The sequence below is a fragment of the Hyperolius riggenbachi genome, chromosome 5 (genome assembly GCF_040937935.1).
Source record: "Hyperolius riggenbachi isolate aHypRig1 chromosome 5, aHypRig1.pri, whole genome shotgun sequence".
NCBI lineage: Eukaryota > Metazoa > Chordata > Amphibia > Anura > Hyperoliidae > Hyperolius > Hyperolius riggenbachi.
In genome coordinates this window covers 223450644-223472410 of record NC_090650.1, presented here as the reverse complement: position 1 = coordinate 223472410, position 21767 = coordinate 223450644, and the positions used below count along the sequence as shown (strand labels likewise).

At 43.5% G+C, this 21767-nt stretch overlaps 1 protein-coding gene across 3 annotated transcripts in view; it reads left to right on the top strand.

Annotated features, from left to right (window-relative positions):
* Positions 1-21767, top strand: part of TMEFF1 (transmembrane protein with EGF like and two follistatin like domains 1) — a 312349-nt gene that overhangs the window by 44851 nt on the left and 245731 nt on the right. For 2 of the 3 annotated variants that reach the window (XM_068236699.1, XM_068236698.1), the window contains exon 1: positions 627-1317. The exons of the other annotated variant lie outside the window; for it this stretch is intronic. In XM_068236699.1, the coding sequence (XP_068092800.1) occupies positions 1158-1317 (160 nt within the window). In that variant the 5' untranslated portion in view covers positions 627-1157. Of the gene's footprint in view, positions 1-626; positions 1318-21767 lie in introns of those variants that run through there. 3 annotated transcript variants of the gene reach the window in all.

Below are 21767 nucleotides of genomic sequence, written 5' to 3'. Positions count from 1 at the left end.
TAGCTGCGCCAGTGTAACAAGAGTAATATAAAAACAATTCATGTTTATGCTGCCTCTTTAGAGCAAATGACAGATATATGAGGTTTATACTATATATTGTTATAGATCAGTCATTTTCTAAAGCCAGCAAAATAAATAGAATTGCTTCTTTTTTTTTTTCTTTGCTAAATTAAACGTTTTCAAATGAGGCATCTATTAGCCATTTCTAAGCTGCCAAAGAAAACGAATGTAGCAGAAATAAAGTATTGATTAGAGATGGTTGTGATCTGTAAAGCCTGTATCCCCCCATTCTAAAAAAGGTTGTATGAATTACTAGCCATGAGGCATCTGGAGCAATAGCAATTGCCAGTAACTTCAATTCTGGTGTTTATTGATACATAGAGAGGCTACAGAACTATACTATCGTTTAGCTCTGCAACACCACTATGTTCTATTCCTCCAAGGAGAGAAAAGAGAAACTTTAGATTGTTGATTTGATGACAAGGATGTCATGGGTGTAATTGTTATATAGGAGAGGTTGAAGAAAGGCAAGGGGGTTGGAGTCACATGGTCGCTTCTCTCATTCTTCTCCTCCTCCTCCCCCCAGTCATCCTCTCCCTCCCTCCTGCTCTACTCACTCCCTTTGTTGTTGCCAGAAGCCACACGTATTGCACCCATTTCATGGCTGGTGACAGGCTCTCTGCTACTTGGAACAATACCCCGACTAGGCAGCAAAGGGGCAATCATTGCTGAACAGGAGGAAGGGAGGGAAGGGAGGAGCAACAATACAGAGGACTGGGAGGGTGCAGACATCCACAGTCCCTTTATTTCTGCTATGGTAGTGAGGATGGGTGACATCCTCTTGTTCATCACCGGCAGCAAGTGAGGTTCTGGGGAGGCGTGTGCGTGCGGATATATGAATGCTGCTGAGAATTATTCTTCATGCTGGTCGCTGGACATCTCAGCAAGGAGTGAGACATTATTACACCAGTGAGTAGGGCTGCTGGCTTCAGGGGATGCATAGAAACTGCTCTGTGCTGGAGTATCAAGAGGGGAGCCTGGCGTGTGCTGTGTGCAGTTCTTATTGATGCTCCTGGCCTGCTGTAGATAGCAATCACCCTCTCACCCCTGCCTCTTGTACCATCACAACCAGCAGCAGCATCCTCCTGCTACACATCATGGAAGGATTGCATCCTGCCTCCAAGCTGCTGGGACCACTGGCTTTTTGGTCCACTTCTTCAGTGCTTGTCATCTTCTTAGCCCTCTCTGGAGTCCAAGCGTCCAACCAGCTACCCAGCGAGTGCCAGAATGGCAAAGGCAAGGGCATCAACTGCTCAGGTAACACACACACCAGTGCTGGAAGTCAGCTATCACTTTTGTGCTTGCTGGATGCTTTCTAGATGTGTAGCCTATTAGCATTCATTTCTGCATGATCACCTACTAAGAACAAATATCAATAGGCAAAACTGCCATGTTGTAGATTATGTCCTATGAAATGGAAATGTTAATATGCGTCTGCATGACTGTGAATGTGTGTACATATATAATATATATACAACTGAGGTATGTGAGGGTGCAGTCTAGTGTTGGAACACATTTTCTGTTTTTTTCAGGTTAAACTTAATGGACATTTGTCTTTTTCCAACCCAACTATTATATACATATTTGGAAATATATAGTCCACACACACTATATATATCTATATATATATATATATATATATATATATTCCATATATATATATATATATATATATATATATATATATATATATATGTATATTCCCCCCTGCCTTGTAGGAGGTCACATATGTGGCTGTTGATAAGTGGAGCCTGATACAGTGATATAAATGTGCATGCTATTTTCAGTGTGAGGAGATTGCAGCCTGAATGTGTGATTATCACTTTTGTTTTATTAAACAAAGACCACTGGGCCACCTGATAACACCACGCTATTGTTTTAGAATATTCCTGTCTCGGTGGTGCTCTGTGAACAAAAGGATGTGCGAGTCCTTATGTGCGGTTACAGTGTGTGGGCAGATGATCCATCAGTGCCTGGACGCTGGCAGGTGGATGGCAGTAGTCATTAATAAGTAAACCGCACCCCTCAGTGTATTTTCCTGGGGTGTTCCTGTGTTTTGTGTCACTTTCTGCATAACTCAGCCACTAGGAAGTAGCCAAAGCAGCGCAGATCGTGCCACGTGACTTGACCCTTAGGACTGGAATTGACACAGAAAGATGATTGTTCTGGGCACATCAAATAAATAAATAAAGCCTTAACAGCTGCTCCTCTCATGCACAAAGTCCAGTTCCTGTCTGCCTGTAATCACATCTGTGGGCCCCTTTGCCTGTCATAACGCTTCTGCTGTAATGCCAATTCATGAAATGGTAACATTGCATCTGAGAATTATTCATGCCTTTCCTTCTCTATTAAGCTGCCTTTGGTTTCAGTGATTTGAGTTTCTGCTGATGTGTACTTGACCTAATATGAAGTTTTCGTCAAGCTCATTTATTCATGTTGGGTTAATTTATTTTTGTCCCCTAAGAGACACTTAACAATGGCATAATAAACTGCAACATATGCTAATCACTCATAATGGTGTATTTCTTTATCAAAGTCTTAGGCTAAAAGGCTTAAACTAATAAATATATATTAATGCGGGGACAAAGAATCCCTCCGACTGATTCCTAATAAATATATATTAATGCAGGGACAAAGAACTGATTAAAATGCAATAAAATAAATAAAGCATTTGTTTGCAGGAGTCTTTGCTGTCATCTTATTCAGAGCCATGCCAGCTGGTGTGTATTGGTTACTCTTGTCTGTTGCTGGTTTAATAAGAAGCAACCAGTTGGTGGTTTGTCCTGTACTATGTTAGCATGAATTGTCAAGTAAATTTGCAAGGACTTTTTACATAGCATATCCCCTAGATTGCGAGATTAAATTGAATGAGCTGTGCTTGCACGTTGAAATGTTGTCTCCTCCTTTACATTAGGTACAGTGAGTTTAAGAACATAACATTTTATTAGTTGAAGTAGTTTATCCAAAGTGTCTGCTATGTGTCCCATTTTCTTTTATTATGCAATTAGTTTTGTAACGCAAAAGGTTAACAGGTTAGTGTGTTCCTGTTATTAGCAGCTGGGTTTTAACAAGGTATATAGGTCGCTCGAACACACTGTTGAAATTATGTATTGCCAGGAACAATTTATCCCATGTCCTGCTGTGAAGACTTGCTAGATGAATCTGCTTGTAACAGTGAGATACCCTCTTTCAGGGAGGGGGTAATCTCAGCGTGAATTAACCTTCTGGTCAAAGGCTATAAAATCACTCCCCAAAGGATGGCTTACATTTAATATAGCTGTATCAGTGGTTGAGCAATCTTCATTTAAATAATAAAGAACAAAAAGCAAGAATAATCAATGTTGGTTCTTACCTGTGTCTAACCGGAATCAGTAATGAGCTTGTCATGGTTTGTTGTGGACTGTAAAATCAAATCATTGACTTCCTTCGCACTGTTTCAAAGATTTGCAATCCAATCATTTTCCTTATAAGCGAACCAACCCCTTTTTAGATGAATGAAATATAACAATAGTACTATTATTAAACTATTTATTGTAGTGGCTTTAGTTGTAATACCTGAAGCTAAAGAACATTTTGAGCTTTGTATTGTTTGTCAAAACCAAATATTGTTTTGAATAAAGTTAGGTACTCCTTCAAGTTCTCATTGTCGGATATTGTACCTCTCGGTTCCTGTGACATTTGGCACCCAATGATAGCAAGGTGTCATCGAAGCAGAAGATGGGGATACATCTTCCTGTGGGAACCTTTTCCTCCCCTTTGGGAAGATTTGCTGTCACTTCCTGTTGTTTCTGTGTAACAGGAATTGAAGGAAAATCTCCCCATTAGGTACACAGCTAATGGTAATAGCTGGCCATTGTTATCAGTGACTGAATTTAAAATAACTTAAAGTGATAAGAATATGGAATGTGCCATTATTGTCTTCCTTTCTTTATAATAAAAATGCTGCTGGGCCAGTGGTTAACTTTGGTGGATCCCAGGGACCAGGCCTCCCAGCAAAACCTTGCAGATCCCCCTCCAATAACTCAGGTAGCATGTGTGTGCTGCCTCCACCCCCTGATTCAGCAGAGAATCAGCACCAGAGCATGATACTTTACCTGCTTCCGGTAGCAGGACAGGTTCTCCTCACTCCTCTCTTCTTGTGCGTAGTAGAAGTAGTAGCAGTCACTACAGTTAACATATTATACATGGCTAGGCTAAAGGGATGAAAGAATGATAGCAGAAACACACTGGGTGTCGATAACTGACGTGCCCTGGATACAAAGTTAGTAAGGGCCTGTACACACTGCTGCGCTTTTCAAATCGCATGCGCTTTTTAATCGCAAGGTCTTTTGAAAATAATGAAAATCGTGAAGACCTGTACACACTGGTGCGATGCGCTTTTCCTATTCTCATGAAGGCTTGCGATTTAAAAATCGCATGCGATTTTAAAAGCGCAGCAGTGTGTACAGGCCCTAAGATGTGCATAACAGTCCCAAATAGATATCTGTCTGGCACTGCCTGATTTGAATAATAAAGCTTTATTCAAATGGCTCTTCATACAGCAACAGCACATATGGATTAAAACCAATGTGACATATCCTTATGTTGGTGATGAGGCTGCGGGCTATAGTAGGAACAATAGCTCCGCCTGACAACCGTATTGCGCTATGCACGTCTTATGAGGCTCTGTGGCCCACACCAGTATGCACATTGAATTTGCCCTCAAAAAGTAGGGGGTGTAGTAGATATGTAGCAAGTTCCCACTGGCATGTGGGAGGAGCGATCTGTCTCAACAATCAATGTGTGTAGGGTTTTGGATAAGTGAATAGCAGCTCTGTTGTTCACCAGTGGTGACAGAAATACTCTGTATGGACAAGTAGCTTGTGGCCGCTGGAAAGGTCTCCCCTGATATGGTGGCTGGTAGTCCTATACAGGTGAAACCAGCATACAAGCTTGTGTATGGAGTGGGGAACCATGATGCAACAGAGCTCCAGAATAATAAAGAAAAATCATGATGCACATTGCTGAATTTTCAGATTGCATCAATGAACTGAAACATATACAAAAATCTGAAGTAGTCTCTTTTTACAATAAATTAATCTAGACTCATGAAGAACCTCGGAAAAACAACCTCACCCTGTACTGTAGAGTGTTCCATGAAGGGGGTAAAGAGATCAGGCAAAGTTCCAACTAGCAGAGTTCCCCAACCCTGTCCTCAATGCCCACCAACAGTGCATGTTTTGCAGGAAACCACAAACATTTACAGGCTAGGTAATTAGTGTCTCAGCAGAGCTAATTAACTACCTGTGTGGATATCCACAAAACATGCACTGTTGGTGGGCCTTGAGGACAAGGTTGGGGAACACTGAACTAGAGCATTGAGATGGCAGCAGAGTTCTCACTCAATGGTGCAGTGCATGATGGATTTCCATCACAATGAGCACTCTCCTTATACTACAGAGTAGTTTTAGTCCACCCTTAGTACTAGGGTGCTTTTTCCTCCTAAGGGCCAGAGCATGTTTTTTACAACTGTCACCGTGGAATCACTGTTAAAGCGGACTTGAACTCAGAACTTTCTCTCTGCTCTAAAAGATACGCAATAGCATAATAGCCTTTAAAGAAAAACATGTCTTTGTTACAACTGATACAAATCCTGAAATAAATCTGCAGTGTTTCTACTTCCTGCTTTAATGGAAGCAGACATATTGTTAACATCCTGTGCTTTCAAATGAGCTTCTCTGCTGCGGCAGTCAGGTGACACAGCGAGAGATCACATTACAACTTGTGATTAGACACAAATGAGGGCTAATCAGACAGGCTAAACTTTCTAAATACATACAGGGTGCATTTCTCTATGTTTTCCTTCTGTCCTGTGCAAGAGTTCAGGTACACTTTAAGGGCTATTTTACAGCTGTGCTGGGGAACAAGCGCAATCTGGTTGCTATGTGATGCAACCAGATGGCAGTGTTGATACGCAGGGCAGTTACTGCTCAGTAGAAAACTGTCTCATGTAATGTTAAGTGGGGAACTGCTGCCCACTCAGATATCCATGTGGGGACGCACCCCTTTGCCCATACCAAATATGTGAAAGATAAGCCATATTATTATTATAAGCCATAATGCTGATCTTTGTGGCTTTAAATTGAAAGTAAAATGACTGCTAGCATGAAAAATTGTAAAATTGACAATACATATTTATAAGAGATACTTTTCTCCCAGAGTAAAATACACTATAAATTACTTTTCTGCTATGTTGCTTATAGTAAGCAGTACAAATCTGACAGATCTGACAGGCTTTGAACTAGCCCCTCTCCTCAAGGGTGATTTTCAGTATTTCCTTTAATCTTTACTAAAGCATCCCCTGAAAAGAATCTCTGTAAGGATGTCGGCTAGCTTCCCTATTTGCTTGCATTTTGGCAGTTGAACCAAGCAACGGCCATTTAGTAAGTGCTTTTTAAAATAACGAAAACCCTGAGAATCCCCATGAGTAGATAGACTAGTCCAAAACCTGATGTCAGATGTTTACTGCCTACTGTAAGTAACGAGATCATACATATGCATTTTAAATTTTTCATTTTTTTGGCGATAGGGGTTTAAGGTATATAAAGTGGCTGCATATGTCTAAGATATGCTGTTCTTTATTTCTAACCCGGTAACTCACAATATTTCTTAATTAAAGAGTTCTTGATGTATGGTAGCCTACCTAGTCTCAAAATGAACTTTACAAAATCCTCCATCCTAAATCTTGTTATGCTACTTGGAAAGAATTTCATCACACAGCTATCCCATTCTCTGCTGGACAAATGCTTTAACATGTTTAGGAATGAATCTACCCATGCAAAATCTACCCATGCAACCAGACGAAATGTATTCACTTTTTTTTTTTTTTTTTTTTTGCCCTATTCCTATGTTTTATAATTCTTGATCTAGATAATCTCTTATGGAACAAGCTTATAAATGTGATCATCGTTCATAGAGTTGTGGCAGTGAGAGACATTCACTCATCCAGCTGAAAGGGCTCATTGACTGCCACATGTTTGTGCGTAGCGTCAACAGGATGCAGCTAGTGGTGTGGGGAGGAGCCAGATGGTTTGCTAATAGTGGGTCACATGATACTCAAAACATGCAGGTGCATATGAGGGTGTTTTAAAGAGTGAAGGCCTGTTAAGGTGGCCATACATCAGGTGACTTGGCGGCCGATCGACCATCCGATTCGATTATTATTATCGAATTGGATGTAAATCGGTGCCCCCAAGTGTTTGCCTGACCGACAATGTGACCAATTTCAGGATGGAAATTGGTCTCATTGTTGATTGTGCATGCTGCAAGATGTAGGGCTGACTTGCTCGATCGGGTGCACAGTGGGAACGGCGTGCAATTTTGCAACGATCAACGAACGCGACAAAACCCCCGGGACACTGTCCCCCCTAATGAAAAATGTCCCCCCGGTGCCCAGTGTAAAGTATACATTACCTGTCTGGCCTGTGCTTGTCCCTCCGCTGCTCCAGGAGTATTCTCCTGTCCATACACACTTGCCACGTGGTGTCCTAGTAAGGGTGCGTGTGTGATGTCATACACGCGTGCCCTTACTAGGAAACCACGTATGGCGCGTGTATGCAGGAGGAAGCCAGTGGGGGACAAGCGCAGGCCGCGGACAGGTTATGTATACTCAGCACTGGGCACTGGGATGGATGCAGCGCACAAGGCCGTTTCCGGATCGATTTCAGCACAAAATTGATCTGGAATTGGCCTGTGGTATATGGGCAGCTGACAGATCTTTCTCTTATCAGATTTTATTAGAGAGAGATTTGTCTCTTGGTCGAATCTATCCATACATCGCTAGATCTGTGGCTGGCTACTTTTAGTCTGTTACGGAAAGGGGGCAATTAAATAAAAGAAAAACAAAATCCTGGAATTGGGCTTTGACTATATAAACAAAATATTTTTACGCTCACCTTGTGAATTACGGTAGATAGTAAAACGAGTTAACACTTCACAGTATTTCAATTATTGAAAGGTTTAAAAGTGTCCTTGTGGTTGAAGGCTAGGTCACGGACTATACACATGTTCTGTGCTGGAAGTCCATGGTCTTTATGTTGTTTGTACAGTGTTTCCTCAGATTTCTGCAAGTTGTTATGAAATGTACAGTATTTTCTTTTTTTGTCTTTTTTATTACAGTGAGCTCTTAGTATATTTGATGTAGCTGACAGAGAGAAAATGATGCGTTATCCCTTCACTGATGTAGGAGCTGAAGTAAATAGCTTTTTAATCACTTGTTAAGTGTACTGAAAGGGAAATTTACTCAGATGCTAAGATATTCTCTATTTTTCCAGAGAAAATAGTTTTGAGGGACAACTGGCTTGGAGCAGTGAGCAATTATTGATTCTCTGCTCCAGTGAAGCTTGTGTCAAATCTTTTTTTTATCAGCTGGCTAAGAAAGCAACAACAGTCCGGGGTCCTTTGTTAGGCTGGAGACTAGGCTTGCTGTTACTTTAGGTCATTAGGTGAGATCACTTGCTGATTGATGTTGCTGCCAGCTCCTGCTTTCTTATGATACATCTTATTTTATGTGTAGGGTCTGTCTCATGGGTGTGCATTCATTGGAGCTTTTTAATTTATGATGGACAGATGCTGCTGAAGGTACGTGCCTGAAAATAAAACTTTAAGAAAGAATAAAAATGATGAGAAACAGAAGATACAGGGAATCTGTTTTTATAGCTATGTTACACAGGTAACAGCTTGCTATTATTGTATATCAACAGCACATCTGTAAATGATCATGATCATGAAATGTGGTTAGTGGCCTTTACACTGATCAGTGTAAAACAACAAAGTTTTGTCTTGAGAAGTTGAAAGTATAGTCTGGCGTCAAAACCTGGCCCTTGACCAATTTTCATGTGGCCTCCCTGAGCCGCTTCACTTACGTCTTCTGTGACAAAGAAGTCCAGGGGCAAAGATGTCTTCTGCTCTATATGGCCATTCTGTGGCATGGTATAGCCACAGGCACACTTATAAAGCTGTGATAGATATCTTCCTTAACACTTCACCATGTATTGGAGCACTTCACATGACAAACATTGATCCACACTAAATGTTCTTTGCACAATATAACCATTTGTGATCAGTGAAAACCTATTGTTGGTATGGATGAACTCTGATGTTGCTGACATCTGCCAATGTTGTTGTTAATCTCTTGAAGTTTCCATGGTGGAACGCCTCCTGCAGAATGTATATTCCCCCCACATTTTTGTTGGTTCCCTCTGCCAATTTTATCCCAAAAACATACTGGAAGGTTAATTGGCTTCTCCCCAAATAAGGTAGGGACATGACTATGCCACTGCTCCCTTTGATCACGTTGTGACTTTAGAGAGTTTCCCCATTCACTTTAGTGGAGAGATCATATACAGTCTGCAGTTTGTGTAGCTGAGAGCAGTACAGCATCAGTAAACAATACTGGCTACTATGAGCACAAGGCACTTACTACTGTCAGATGCTGTCAGGTGGGATGAAATAACAGTATGGGGGAAGAGGTGCAATTCAGGATAAGTACAATTTAAAGTACACTTTTCCTTTATGATTGCCATTACTTTTGGACACTTAAGAAAGTGAAAGGTTTGCTTTATCCTCCATAAAAATAAGAGTTGTGATAAAACAAATCTGCTGTTTTCAGCGTAAGGCTTGCCCTTCTTAAATGTGTAACTAGCATCTTCTTTGCTTCGGCTGCAACTGCTTGTTTTGAGTGCACTGTACATTGCCTCTCTGTACATGGAGTCGCAGCTGTACTTCACTATGATATAAAGCAGATATCTGGAAGGACACTTCACTGTCATAATACAGTGGATAATGAGACTCTACTCCTCTCCCGCAGTTGGTTTCTGCAATACCTTAACTTTAGCCAGTTTGAATCAATGACAAATGTAAGAATTGTAGGCTGCTCTGTGCACAGACATACAGTGCCAGGTAGTTACTGATGGACTGAACAATCTGTAGAGGCTTAAATATCTTTTCATCTTTTTAACATAACCATTTACTAATGCAGGGCTTAGAAACTTATAATAACTACTAAACAGTCATGCTATACTCTCATTGCGCCTGATCCAATTCACTTTTTCTCCTAGGAGATATTTTTTTATCTTCTGTTCAAAATAACTTTTCAGCACTCTGCAATTAAAAAAGTACCAAAAAGTAGGAGAAAAAGTACTTTCAAAATTATCATTTCGAGAGAATGTTTTCTTGTGCTTTTTGGTACTTTTTTCTTGCTTGCTGGTAGTTTCAAAGACATTTTATTGATAAGATGTAAAAATATCACCTACGAGAAAACTTGGAGAAAAAGTGAATTGGATCGAGTCCATCGTTTGAAAGTGGAGTGCTAATGTTAATGTGTTCTGAGTTACTTCCTTTTTCCATAACCACATTTAATTAATTAAAGGCCCACATCAGGAACAACATTTTAATATGCATTTATAGTATGTTATAACAAAAATAAGTTCATAGATCCTTATAGAAAGTCAGCTATCTGCACTTACCTGGAAACAATCTCCCTTTAGTGACATGGGCATGAAGGAGGGATACTGATTCTTTGAGCTGAACCAATGCCTTCCTATTGAAAAATCATGGCTTCAGAATGACTCAGAAGGAGGTGGGGCAAAGTAAGCAGGCAACTTGAGATTTATGCTTTCTTATTTTATTTTGAATTTTTTTTTTGTTTACAGTTCTTTTATCCCTGATTCATATAAAACATTATCGTAAGAGAACAGAGGCGCCAGCAGGATAAAAGGTAATAAAAATGTTAAAATTTGCTGGCTGGCAGTGGTGGACTTACCTCCGGAAAGCAGACTCAAAATACTGTCTGAATTAAACAAATACATTTATTATTGGTACCCCAAAAGATGCAACGCGTTTCTCAGGCACAGCCCGCTTCATCAGGCAATAAGATAGGGGACAAACAGTAGCTCGTCAGTAGCACGAATAGCGCTACTCGTGCTACTGACGAGCTACTGTTTTTATTACCTTTTATCCTGCTGGCGCCTCTGTTCTCTTACGATAATACTGTGTCCACCCCTGGTGGAGGGGTGACCTACCCCTACTTTTCTGATCTACAGAGAGCGACATCTTAATCCTGAGTGAGGACAGGTCTAATCTCCTCACCTGCATCTCCAGTGGTTGCCTAAGAGGTAACCCATGTTTGTGAGTATATTCATCTCACACTTACATTTATCCACGGTTTCCAATACATACTACACTATATTGTAGGGCTGCACGATTTTAGGGAAAAATCTAAATTGCGATTTTTCTCTCCGAAATTGCAATTTCGATTTCCCCCCGATTTTTTTTCAAATGCTGGGGGGGGGGGGGGGGGCTGGTTCGCTGTCTGTAATACCTTGCTTCTGGCCCCGCTGTGCGCGGATTGGCCAGAAGCAGTGAATATGTATGAGTGTTAATGAGCAGGGGGCGGATCCACTCGAGCAAGCGGCCGGGCACATACAGCATTACCAATCACTGGATAGCGATGGAATGACAGCAGCGGTAGGCGGAGCTGTATGCTCTGTACAGCTCCGCCTACCACTGCCGTCATTCCATCGCTAGCCAGTGATTGGTAATGCTGCTGTATGTGCCCGGCTGCTCGCTCGAGTGGATCCGCCCCCCCGCTCATTAACACTCATACATATTCACTGCTTCTGGCCAATCTGGTCCGCACTGCCCGGTTCGCTGTCTGTAATACCTTGCTTCTGGCCCCGCTGTGCGCGGATTGGCCAGAAGCAGTGTATATGTATGCGTGTTAATGAGCGGGGGGCGGATCCACTCGAGCGAGCGGCCGGGCACATACAGCATTACCAATCCCTGGCTAGCGATGGAATGACGGCAGTGGTAGGCGGAGCTGTACAGAGCATACAGCTCCTCCTACCGCTGCCGTCATTCCATCGCTAGCCAGTGATTGGTAATGCTGCTGTATGTGCCCAGCCACTCGCTCGAGTGGATCCGCCCCCCGCTCATTAACACTCATACATATTCACTGCTTCTGGCCAATGCGCGCACAGCGGGGCCAGAAGCAAGGTATTACCGACAGCGGACCGAAAAACCGAAGGCACTGACGATCAGCAGATCGTCTTGCCATGAACCGCGGTTTCGGTTTTAAACCGAAAAACCGTGCAGCCCTACTATATTGGGCTCTCTGTGTTTCTTATTTATCATATAAAACATTGTTCTACTACATGCATATAAAAATTCTTGTGGGCTTTAACATTTCAAGCTAATAATTTAAATATGTTTTATGGTAGGATGTAAACACAAGGGGACATATTCACAAAACTACATTGAAATTGCCGTGCAAAGGCAGCGCAACTATCGAAACCTTTCTTACCTAGCTAGCTAATTGCCCAAGTAAAGCGCATTGCTCTATCTGCGCATTGCGTGCTACACAACTGGCGTACAGAATGGTAAAATTGTGTTACGTTGCCTGCTCCCAGCAATCTTTTTTTTCCTCCCAAAAAAACAAGCTTTATTAACCACCTTAGCGGTATGGACGAGCTCAGCTCTTCCATGACCGCCGCGGTGGATTGCTCAGGCCCTGGTGGGTCGATTTTAATAATTTTTCTTTTTAAAACACGCAGCTAGCACTTTGCTAGCTGCGTGTTGTAATCGATCGCTGCTGCTTGCCGCCGATCCGCCGCTACCCACCACAAAAGAGGGCCCCCCCGCAGACCCCTTGTGCAGCCTGGCCAATCACCGCCCGGCTGCGCTATGGGGTGGATCGGGACTCCCCCTGACATCATGACGTCGATGACGTCATTCCAATCGTCGCCATGGCGATGAGGGAATCCCATACAGGAAATCCCATTCAGAGCGGGATTTCCTGTTGGGTATGATCGCCGTCGGCGATCAAAGGAGTGGGAGGGATTTGGCAGGGAGGGGGGAATCATGTAGCTAGTGCTAGGCTAGCTACATGTTATAAAAAAATTTTTTTTTGAAAAAAACCCACCCGCGGCCCTGCGCCGCAAATAAACATAACGCCAGACAGTCATACAGTATAACTGGTGTAACTGGTATAAATGCATGGTTTACAATAACAATATAGTATAAAAACTTGATTTACAACTCACAGCAATATTAATGTAGTTTTGAGAATATGCCCCAATATACATTAATAAACTTTCTTCAGTGTTATAGTCAGTCAGGGGTTCCTTCTTAAGATATGTGCACACTTACAAATTCAGTCAACCAAAACACTTGTTAGAAATCATTTCCAGCAGCTTAGGAAGGAGGGCTATAGATATACTACGCAGCTTTTACTTGTTCTCTATGGTGACCAGGGGTGTTCCTAGGGTCCTTGGAGATCGGGGGCACCTGTGGGCAATAGGTGGGGGGTATATGCAGCACGCGCAGTGCGCCACGGCAAAACATGGGCGTGGCCATGCAGTGAGTGGGAGTGGCCATGGGTGGGGCCAAATGTTCATGAACTCAACAGCGGTGTAAGCTACAGATAACGTGCCTGCCCATTGAAATATTGGATGGAGCCCCCTGTTGTTTATTTAGATAATTTACAATCAGTATAGGCATAGATCAAAGATGTATACGCACATACAATTTGATTGGTTAATTACTGACCAATTTTACTACCCCCATGCAGTAAGCGGGCCAACAGACAATGAATTTGCTGAACAGAGCTAAAATTTGCTAATCAAAATTGTATGTGTGTACCAGGCTTTACAGATAATACGCGGCACGCCTGCGTATACGGTTCCCGACTGCGGGTTTGACCAGATTAAGCGGGGAACAGCCTTATTTAAGCTACAAACAAGGCTGGGACCCCTCAAACACTTCCCACTGCCACCACTAGCGTTGCTAGACACGTCCCCTCAGCTGTCGAGGGCTCAACGCGCAAACTGCGTTTTCGTATTTGGGTCAGCTTTGCGCTTAGGCCAAATACGAGAACGCCACGCACGCACCCACACACACAGTACAGTTGTACAGTAACACAGCACAATCAAACACTGACTTGTAATGCAAGTTACACTGTCGTGCAGCAAAACCACTAACAGTCGTTCCGAACGATACTGTTAGCTACTCGCACTGGCGTTGCGTACGTTGGGTCAGCTGCGCGCTTTAGGCCAACGTATGACAAACGCCCCCACACACAATGCAATTACAATTTCATATGGTAGTGTTGCTCAAGCATACAATTAGGCATGGATTTATTCACAGTTGCACTTCAATCTCCTCTAGGCTATGAGTGTTAGTTTAGTACTGCAGAAGTCAAGCTTATTAAATAATGATTTAATATTCCATAGAAAAAATAGAACAATGCAGAAAATAATATATACAAAGATTACAAAAACAAAGTAAAAAAGTTACAAGATAAAAGTTACAAAAATAAGAGGTTACAAAGATACACACCAAGCAATTTGCTTACCAAAATACAGGAATCCAGATAGAAGAACCTTGGACTTTTGTGGACGGGCACAATTCTGGTTAGAAGAGGAGTCCACTAGCTTGGGCCAGGAGACCAGCTGCCGCTACCGTCAGGAGGGGACTGATTTGAGGTAGCTGTCCCCTGGTTTTTATAATGAAATATTCGCCTCGAGGCTGTAAGCCTGTGTGGACGGGGGGAACTAGATTTAATTACATCCTCAGTCATAATTGGATTTCCAGAGATCTAACATCCATATGGGAAAAATGTACTATAGCCCACATGCATGAAAAGATTTCCCTAACCTCCAATCTCCCCAGATTACAGGTGACAATTGATTAAGGCTTTCACATTGCAGCAGGATGTCCTGTGTGAAGTCCTGGCTCAGGCTGGTGTGAGCTGCTTCAAGGCATACTGCAGCCAGTCCAGGTGACAATTGCTTCCAAGCACCATACACCTCTGCTACAGTATTCAGACAACAGGGTCGGACCACCTGTATAGGCTTCAAAGCAACTGTCTGATTAAGTGTTTCCTAATTACCTGTTTTCTGGCTGTCCAGAGGAACTGTATGCTAATGTCCCAACCCCCTGCTTCCAGAGAAATTCAATGCAAATGTAGTACAGCCAGATGACCATCCCTTCAAAGCAGAATACACATGTGAGATACAGCAGACAGAAAAATGACAGAGATATGTTCCTGTATTTCCTAATATCATCAGCACCTCAATATATCACCACACCTCCCCTCTTTAGAATGGGGCAAGGCAGATGATCTTCCCAGATTATTCTGCCAGCCCATACATTGTTGGTTCTGCTTGACGGGACAGCCCATCAGCATTCCCATGATTGCTCCCCTTCCAGATGGCGCTGGCAGGTGATTCTAACGAATCATCCTGCCAAAGCCTACATTGACGGCCTGGCCGGGTGGGGAAACCCTTTAGTATCCTCAGGAGGGTTCCCCACCTGTCAGTTAGCTCCAAGCTACATGACTGGAAAGCTAGGTCAGGTTGCTGCAAGGTGTCGTTGCCCTTGGCAACCAGACGTAACCAACCAGGGGAATGTGGGTCAGTGACGACCGTGAATTCGACCATAGAAACAGTACTGCAGCTGGGGAAGGGTTCCCACCGTCGCTACACGCACTTTCTCTATAGTGGCCGGAGCTATCTCTCGGTCCCTTTGGGGAACGATTATCTGCTGGTCTGCCTCTTCCCCTTCGGACAGCTCCGAGGGAATAACTTCCCAGAACCCTCTCAGCCCGCCCCTCCCAGCTGGTGACCTGCTGGCTAGCCCCCTGAGCTCTTCCAGGCTGCTGTCAAATCGAACAGCCCCAGAGAGCTCAGTGCTGCCTGTCACACATTCCAGGAAGGCTGCAGACGGAGAGGCTCCTGGGCCCTCAGGGCCAGGTTCCGAAGTGGATGTTGCTGACCCAGCAACATTTGTCACTTCAGTGGACAGTCCCTCTGCTGTAGACTCGCTAGCGCTGCAGGTTACCACTGCAGCTGAGGGAGCGCCCACCTTACACATATCATAGACCACATCACCTTTGGTCTTGAAACCATCTGAAGGGGAAAGATCTGGCCTGGTGCCATCTGCCCCTTCAGTGGACAGTCCACCTGCTGCAACCCAGCGAGCGCCGCTGGTTACTCCTGCAGTTGACGGAGTGTCCACATGACACACAGCATTATGTAGCACAACACATATGACATCAGCATAATCAGCCCTACGTATATGGTCATTTGGGCCCTCACATAAAACATCAACATTATCTGCAGCATTATACAGAGTGCTACTCAGCACTTCACCAGTAGCATCAACAGTTCCTGCATCAATCGCATCGATAGTCCGTGCGTCATAAATGACATTATCAATTTCTGCATTCTTTATATCAACATGTCCCACTCCAGGCCTAGGCACTGGAGAATCACTAGGGCTGGCTCCTAGTACACAGTCCATAGCCCCTGGGGCCTCGCCAGCACTCCTCACTTGCCCAGCATTATCACACAGTCCCTTGCAAGAGTCCTGAACTTCTGCTGGGGAGGCGGGCTCCACAGGGTATGGAGTAGGCTCATACCGGGCCACTAACCGTCCCAGGTCAGTACCCAGCAAAACGTTGGTGAGGATTTTGTCAGTTACCCCAACTTCTTTCAGTCCGCTGCCGGCCCCCCAATCCAGGTGGGCCAAGGCGGTGGGTATTGCTGGGGTGACACCCCCAATTCCTCTGACAGCAATCATTTTCCCAGGTATGTACTGCTCTGGGTTCACAAGCTGGGGATGTATGAGAGTCACTTCTGCTCCAGTGTCTCTCAGCCCAGTGGCAACTGTACCCCCAACCGTGACACGCTGCAGATTCTCTGCATAGCCAGTGGCATTTCTGGTAGCACACAAAGCAGTTGGGACTTCACTGGGATTTGAGGCCTGGATTTTGGGGCCTCCTTCTTCCTCTCTGGGCAAGTCATGCTGATATGACCCACCCTGTCACATACAAAGCATTTCCGAGTGACAGTGGTTGGTTGCTTGAATCCAGGAGACAGCGGTGCTTGCCTCCTCTGGGTGCTGGGTGACACAGGTTTAGCAATCTGTTCTCCCCTCCAGCTGGGCGTAGTAGTCCTCCGGGACTCGGGTGCTCTATGGGCGGTGTAGGAATCGGCCATTTCCGCAGCCTCATCCACTGTCTTTGGTTCTCGATCCAGCACAAACAGCCGGACCTCACCAGGACAGGTGTGTAGGAACTGGTCTTTTATCATCAGATCCTGCAGGGCATCCAAGGTTTTGACTGACAGTCCTTTTAACCACTGCTGGAAGGCAGTGCGCAGGTTGCACGCATGATCCAGGTAACTGTCATTTGGACCTCGCTGCACTGTCCTGAAACGTTTTCGATACACCTCTGGCTTGAGGTGGTATCGCGCAATGATGGCTTTCTTAATTGCCTCAAAGTCTGTTTCTTCCTCCTGGGGGAGACTCACAAACGCCTCCAGGGCCTTGCCTCTCAGCCCTGGTGTGAGGTATCTTGCCCACTGCTCACAGGGCACCCCATACTGCCGACAAGTCCTTTCAAACCCCTGTAGGAAAGTGTCTATGTCAGAGTCCTTGTCCATAGCGGGGAACTTATCCAGGGGGATTCTGTGGACTCGCTCACCTTCGCGTTCTGCGGGTCCAGCAGACAGGTTCTGCTGCTGAAGTTTAGCCAGCTCCAGCTGGTGTTGCAGTTCAGCTCTTCCCTCCTCTGCCTTTCGGTGCAGTAGGATCAGCTTTAGGCGCAGTTCAGGATCAGCCGAGTTCAGTAGCTGTAGATCAGCTTCCAGAGATGGCATCTCCCTGCTTGGTGGATCGTCCAGGACATCGTCTCCACTCGCATTCTGTGGTGGGAGCGATTCCTCCTCTGGCGTGTCGTGAGCTGCATCCGTTGACGTTGAAGCACGGGCTCGCTCTGCCTCATCATACTCCTCGAGCGCACGAACTAACTGCTCTGGCCGCTCACCGTCTCGATGCCTTTGTGCTCACACAGGTTGAGTAGTATCTCTTTGTTTTGCCTTGCATAGCTGGTAGCTTTCTAAGCCATCGTGTTGCAAAAAATAAAAAGAAAAAAAGGGGGGGAGGGAAAGCAGACTACCAAGTGTGTATCTTTGAACAAAAAAAAAACGTATATAGATTCTGCACTGAGTGGACTTCTGTAGGCTAGTTGCTTTTAGGAAGCTTCCAACCTTTAGTACTCAGAATAGCGAGCGAAACTGCGTACTAATGTACTAAACGATCCCACCACTGCCAGCCATTATGTCAGGAACCGGCCCGCGGCACGCCTGCGTATACGGTTCCCGACTGCGGGTTTGACCAGATTAAGCGGGGAACAGCCTTATTTAAGCTACAAACAAGGCTGGGACCCCTCAAACACTTCCCACTGCCACCACTAGCGTTGCTAGACACGTCCCCTCAGCTGTCGAGGGCTCAACGCGCAAACTGCGCTTTCATATTTGGGTCAGCTTTGCGCTTAGGCCGAATACGAGAACGCCACGCACCCACACACACAGTACAGTTGTACAGTAACACAGCACAATCAGACACTGACTTGTAATGCAAGTTACACTGTCGTGCAGCAAAACCACTAACAGTCGTTCCGAACGATACTGTTAGCTACTCGCACTGGCGTTTCGTACGTTGGGTCAGCTGCGCGCTTTAGGCCAACGTATGACAAACGCCCCCACACACAATGCAATTACAATTTCATATGGTAGTGTTGCTCAAGTATACAATTAGGCATGGATTTATACACAGTTGCACTTCAATCTCCTCTAGGCTATGAGTGTTAGCTTAGTACCGCAGAAGTCAAGCTTATTAAATAACGATTTAATATTCCATAGAAAAAATAGAACAATACAGAAAATAATATATACAAAGATTACAAAAACAAAGTAAAAAAGTTACAACTCTGACCAGCTTTCTTGTCCCGCCTGAAGAGAAGCACCCCCAGAGCATAATGCTGCCTCCATCATATTTGACAGTGGGGATGGTGTGTTCAGAGTGATGTGCAGTGTTAGTTTTCCGCCACACATAGTGTTTTGCTTTTTGGCCAAAAAGTTCCATTTTGGTCTCATCTGACCAGAGCACCTTCTTCCACATGTTTGCTGTGTCCCCCACATGGCTTGTGGCAAACTGCAAACGGGACTTCTTATGCTTTTCTATTAAGAATGGCTTTCTTCTTGCCATTCTTCCATAAAGGCCGACTTTGTGCAGTGCATGACTAATAGTTGTAATAATGGATAGATTTCCCCCACCTGAGCTGTAGATCTCTGCAGCTCGTCCAGAGTCACCATGGGCCTCTTTACTGCATTTCTAATCAGTGCTCTCCTTGTTCGGCCTGTGAGTTTAGGTGGACGGCCTTGTCTTGGTAGGTTTACAGTTGTGCCATACTCCTTCCATTTCTGAATGATCGCTTGAACAGTGCTCCGTGGGATGTTCAAGGCTTTGGAAATCTTTTTGTAGCCTAAGCCTGCTTTAAATTTCTCAATATACTTTATAAAAAACTTTATCCCTGACCTGTCTGGTGTATTCTGTGGACTTCATGGTGTTGTTGCTCCCAATATTCTCTTAGACAACCTCTGAGGCCGTCACAGAGCAGTTGTATTTGTACTGACATTAGATTACACACAGGTGTACTCCTTTTAGTCATTAGAACTCATCAGGCAATGTCTATGGGCAACTGACTGCACTCAGACCAAAGGGGCTGAATAATTACGCACACCCCACTTTGCAGTTATTTATTTTTAAAAAATGTTTGGAATCGTATGATTTTCGTTCCACTTCTCACGTGTACACCACTTTGTATTTGTCTTTCACGTGGAATTCCAATAAAATTGATTCATGTTTGTGGCAGTAATGTGACAAAATGTGGAAAACTTCAAGTGGGCTGAATACTTTTGCAAGCCACTGTACAATATTTGTTTGGCTTATCAATATAGGGTCCACAGTGAGGTTATGGAGGACATCTTATGCTAGGTACACACAGGTACAATTTTCTGTTAGATTCTTCTGTTAGATGTACCTACAACATGGAAAAAAGCTATCTGGCAGGTAAATCTAAGAGAAAATCTAACAGAAAATTGTATGGTGTGTACCTAGCATTAGTCTGACCAACTGGATCAAAATAGCTTTCTACTAGAAAACCAATGCCTCCCACCCAATCAGGAATATAGTCATACATTGTTTGAATGTTGTTGTATACATTAAATATATTGCAGTTTTTCCTTCATTCCTTTCCTGTGCTATTAGTAGATAGACCTGCGAGTATCATAAGTGGATAAAAGTATCATGAGTGGATATATTATACATTTATCTGTAATATTATCAATGATTAGTTATTAATGGAACTCCAGTTCATAGTAAATATCTTTTAGTGAACGTAGTTAGAGCAGTCAAGTCTATTAGATAGAGCAGCAATATAAATGTAAATTGATGCAAACTGTCATCCTATAATGGATGATTACCCAAGATAAATACATGTGGAAACAATGGTGTTCTAAACCTCTTTGACAGTAAGTGGTTACAAGAATACAGGAAGCATTCACTGAACAGCTGAAATACCTTACCTCTTTTCAATCATTTTCCTCACATCACAGAGGAGCTTAACAGGCATCTTGAAAGAGAGTAGCATCATCCTCTGAACATTTATAGGCATACAGTGATTGAGGCCAAATCCTAGATTCCCATAACAAGTGGCTTGGTAGGACAAAAGTAGAGTTTTAATGGCATGTAGGTCAATGATCCCAGATTGATGTAGAAGAAAAATGTCACCTTGGACCAACTTTCAAGCTTCTTGCTACTGATGCTAGGCTTCGAGCCTTACAATTTGTGTAGTTATTGGGATTTTGCCTGTCATTTTAGCTCCCTCTTAGCCTATTCCTTTGTGACATTTTCGTTGATCTAGTACTTGATTTTGTCTCCTCTGCAGAAACTGTACCATTGCCAGTATGCAAGCCTCCAAGGTCTCACCCTATGTCTTGAATTATTTACTGTGACTTTTATCTCTGACAAAAAGCCCCACAGTAATGACAACGCTCACACAGCACACTGCTCTGATTTACTAGTATATTTTTTTTCCCTGTGAATAAAATACCATGAATTTACATATGTATTATGGTAAAATTATCACTGATGTCAGCTGTAAGGAGAGCACATTGAGCTTACAGGAAGGCTAAATGTATTCGAAGCATACACATACATACTGTAAGTGATCAAGCATGGATCCTCAAGTAGTTATGAGCTATTTTCCTCAGTGTAATTTATATGCAGTGGGCAAGAGATATCCAAGCTGAATCACATCTACAGTATGTACCCATTTGTGTGACTTAGATCAAGATCAGTTTACAGGCGGAATGAAGGAAATTAGTGAAGTAGACCTAATCTCTAAGTTTCCTAGCATTTTAATAAATAGTAAATGGCAACAGGTGGGAGGGAATAAAGCAGGCTTCCTGGTTAAAAAAATGCCTTTAGCGGAAAATCCCATGACATTGTGGTGGTGGGTGGCTATACATCAACTAAGCATCAACAAAGTCACCCCTCTCATTTTTACCACTGTTTAAAATTGGAGTGTTATAGGTCTAGTCTGCCTCAAAGCGACCCTGAAAAGTAGTATCTGTTCCTTTTTGTATAGGAGTAATATTCATTGATCTTTTTACTGATTCCATGCATGCTTTGCTGTGATTAATAAGGGAGGTGCTCTTTAATTCTCCCATAAAGTTTTAATTTAAAGCAATACCATGTCAGAAATGAGCTCAGTAAGGTTAAAGAATACACAAACAATATAGGTGTACACAGTGTTAGACCAAGCA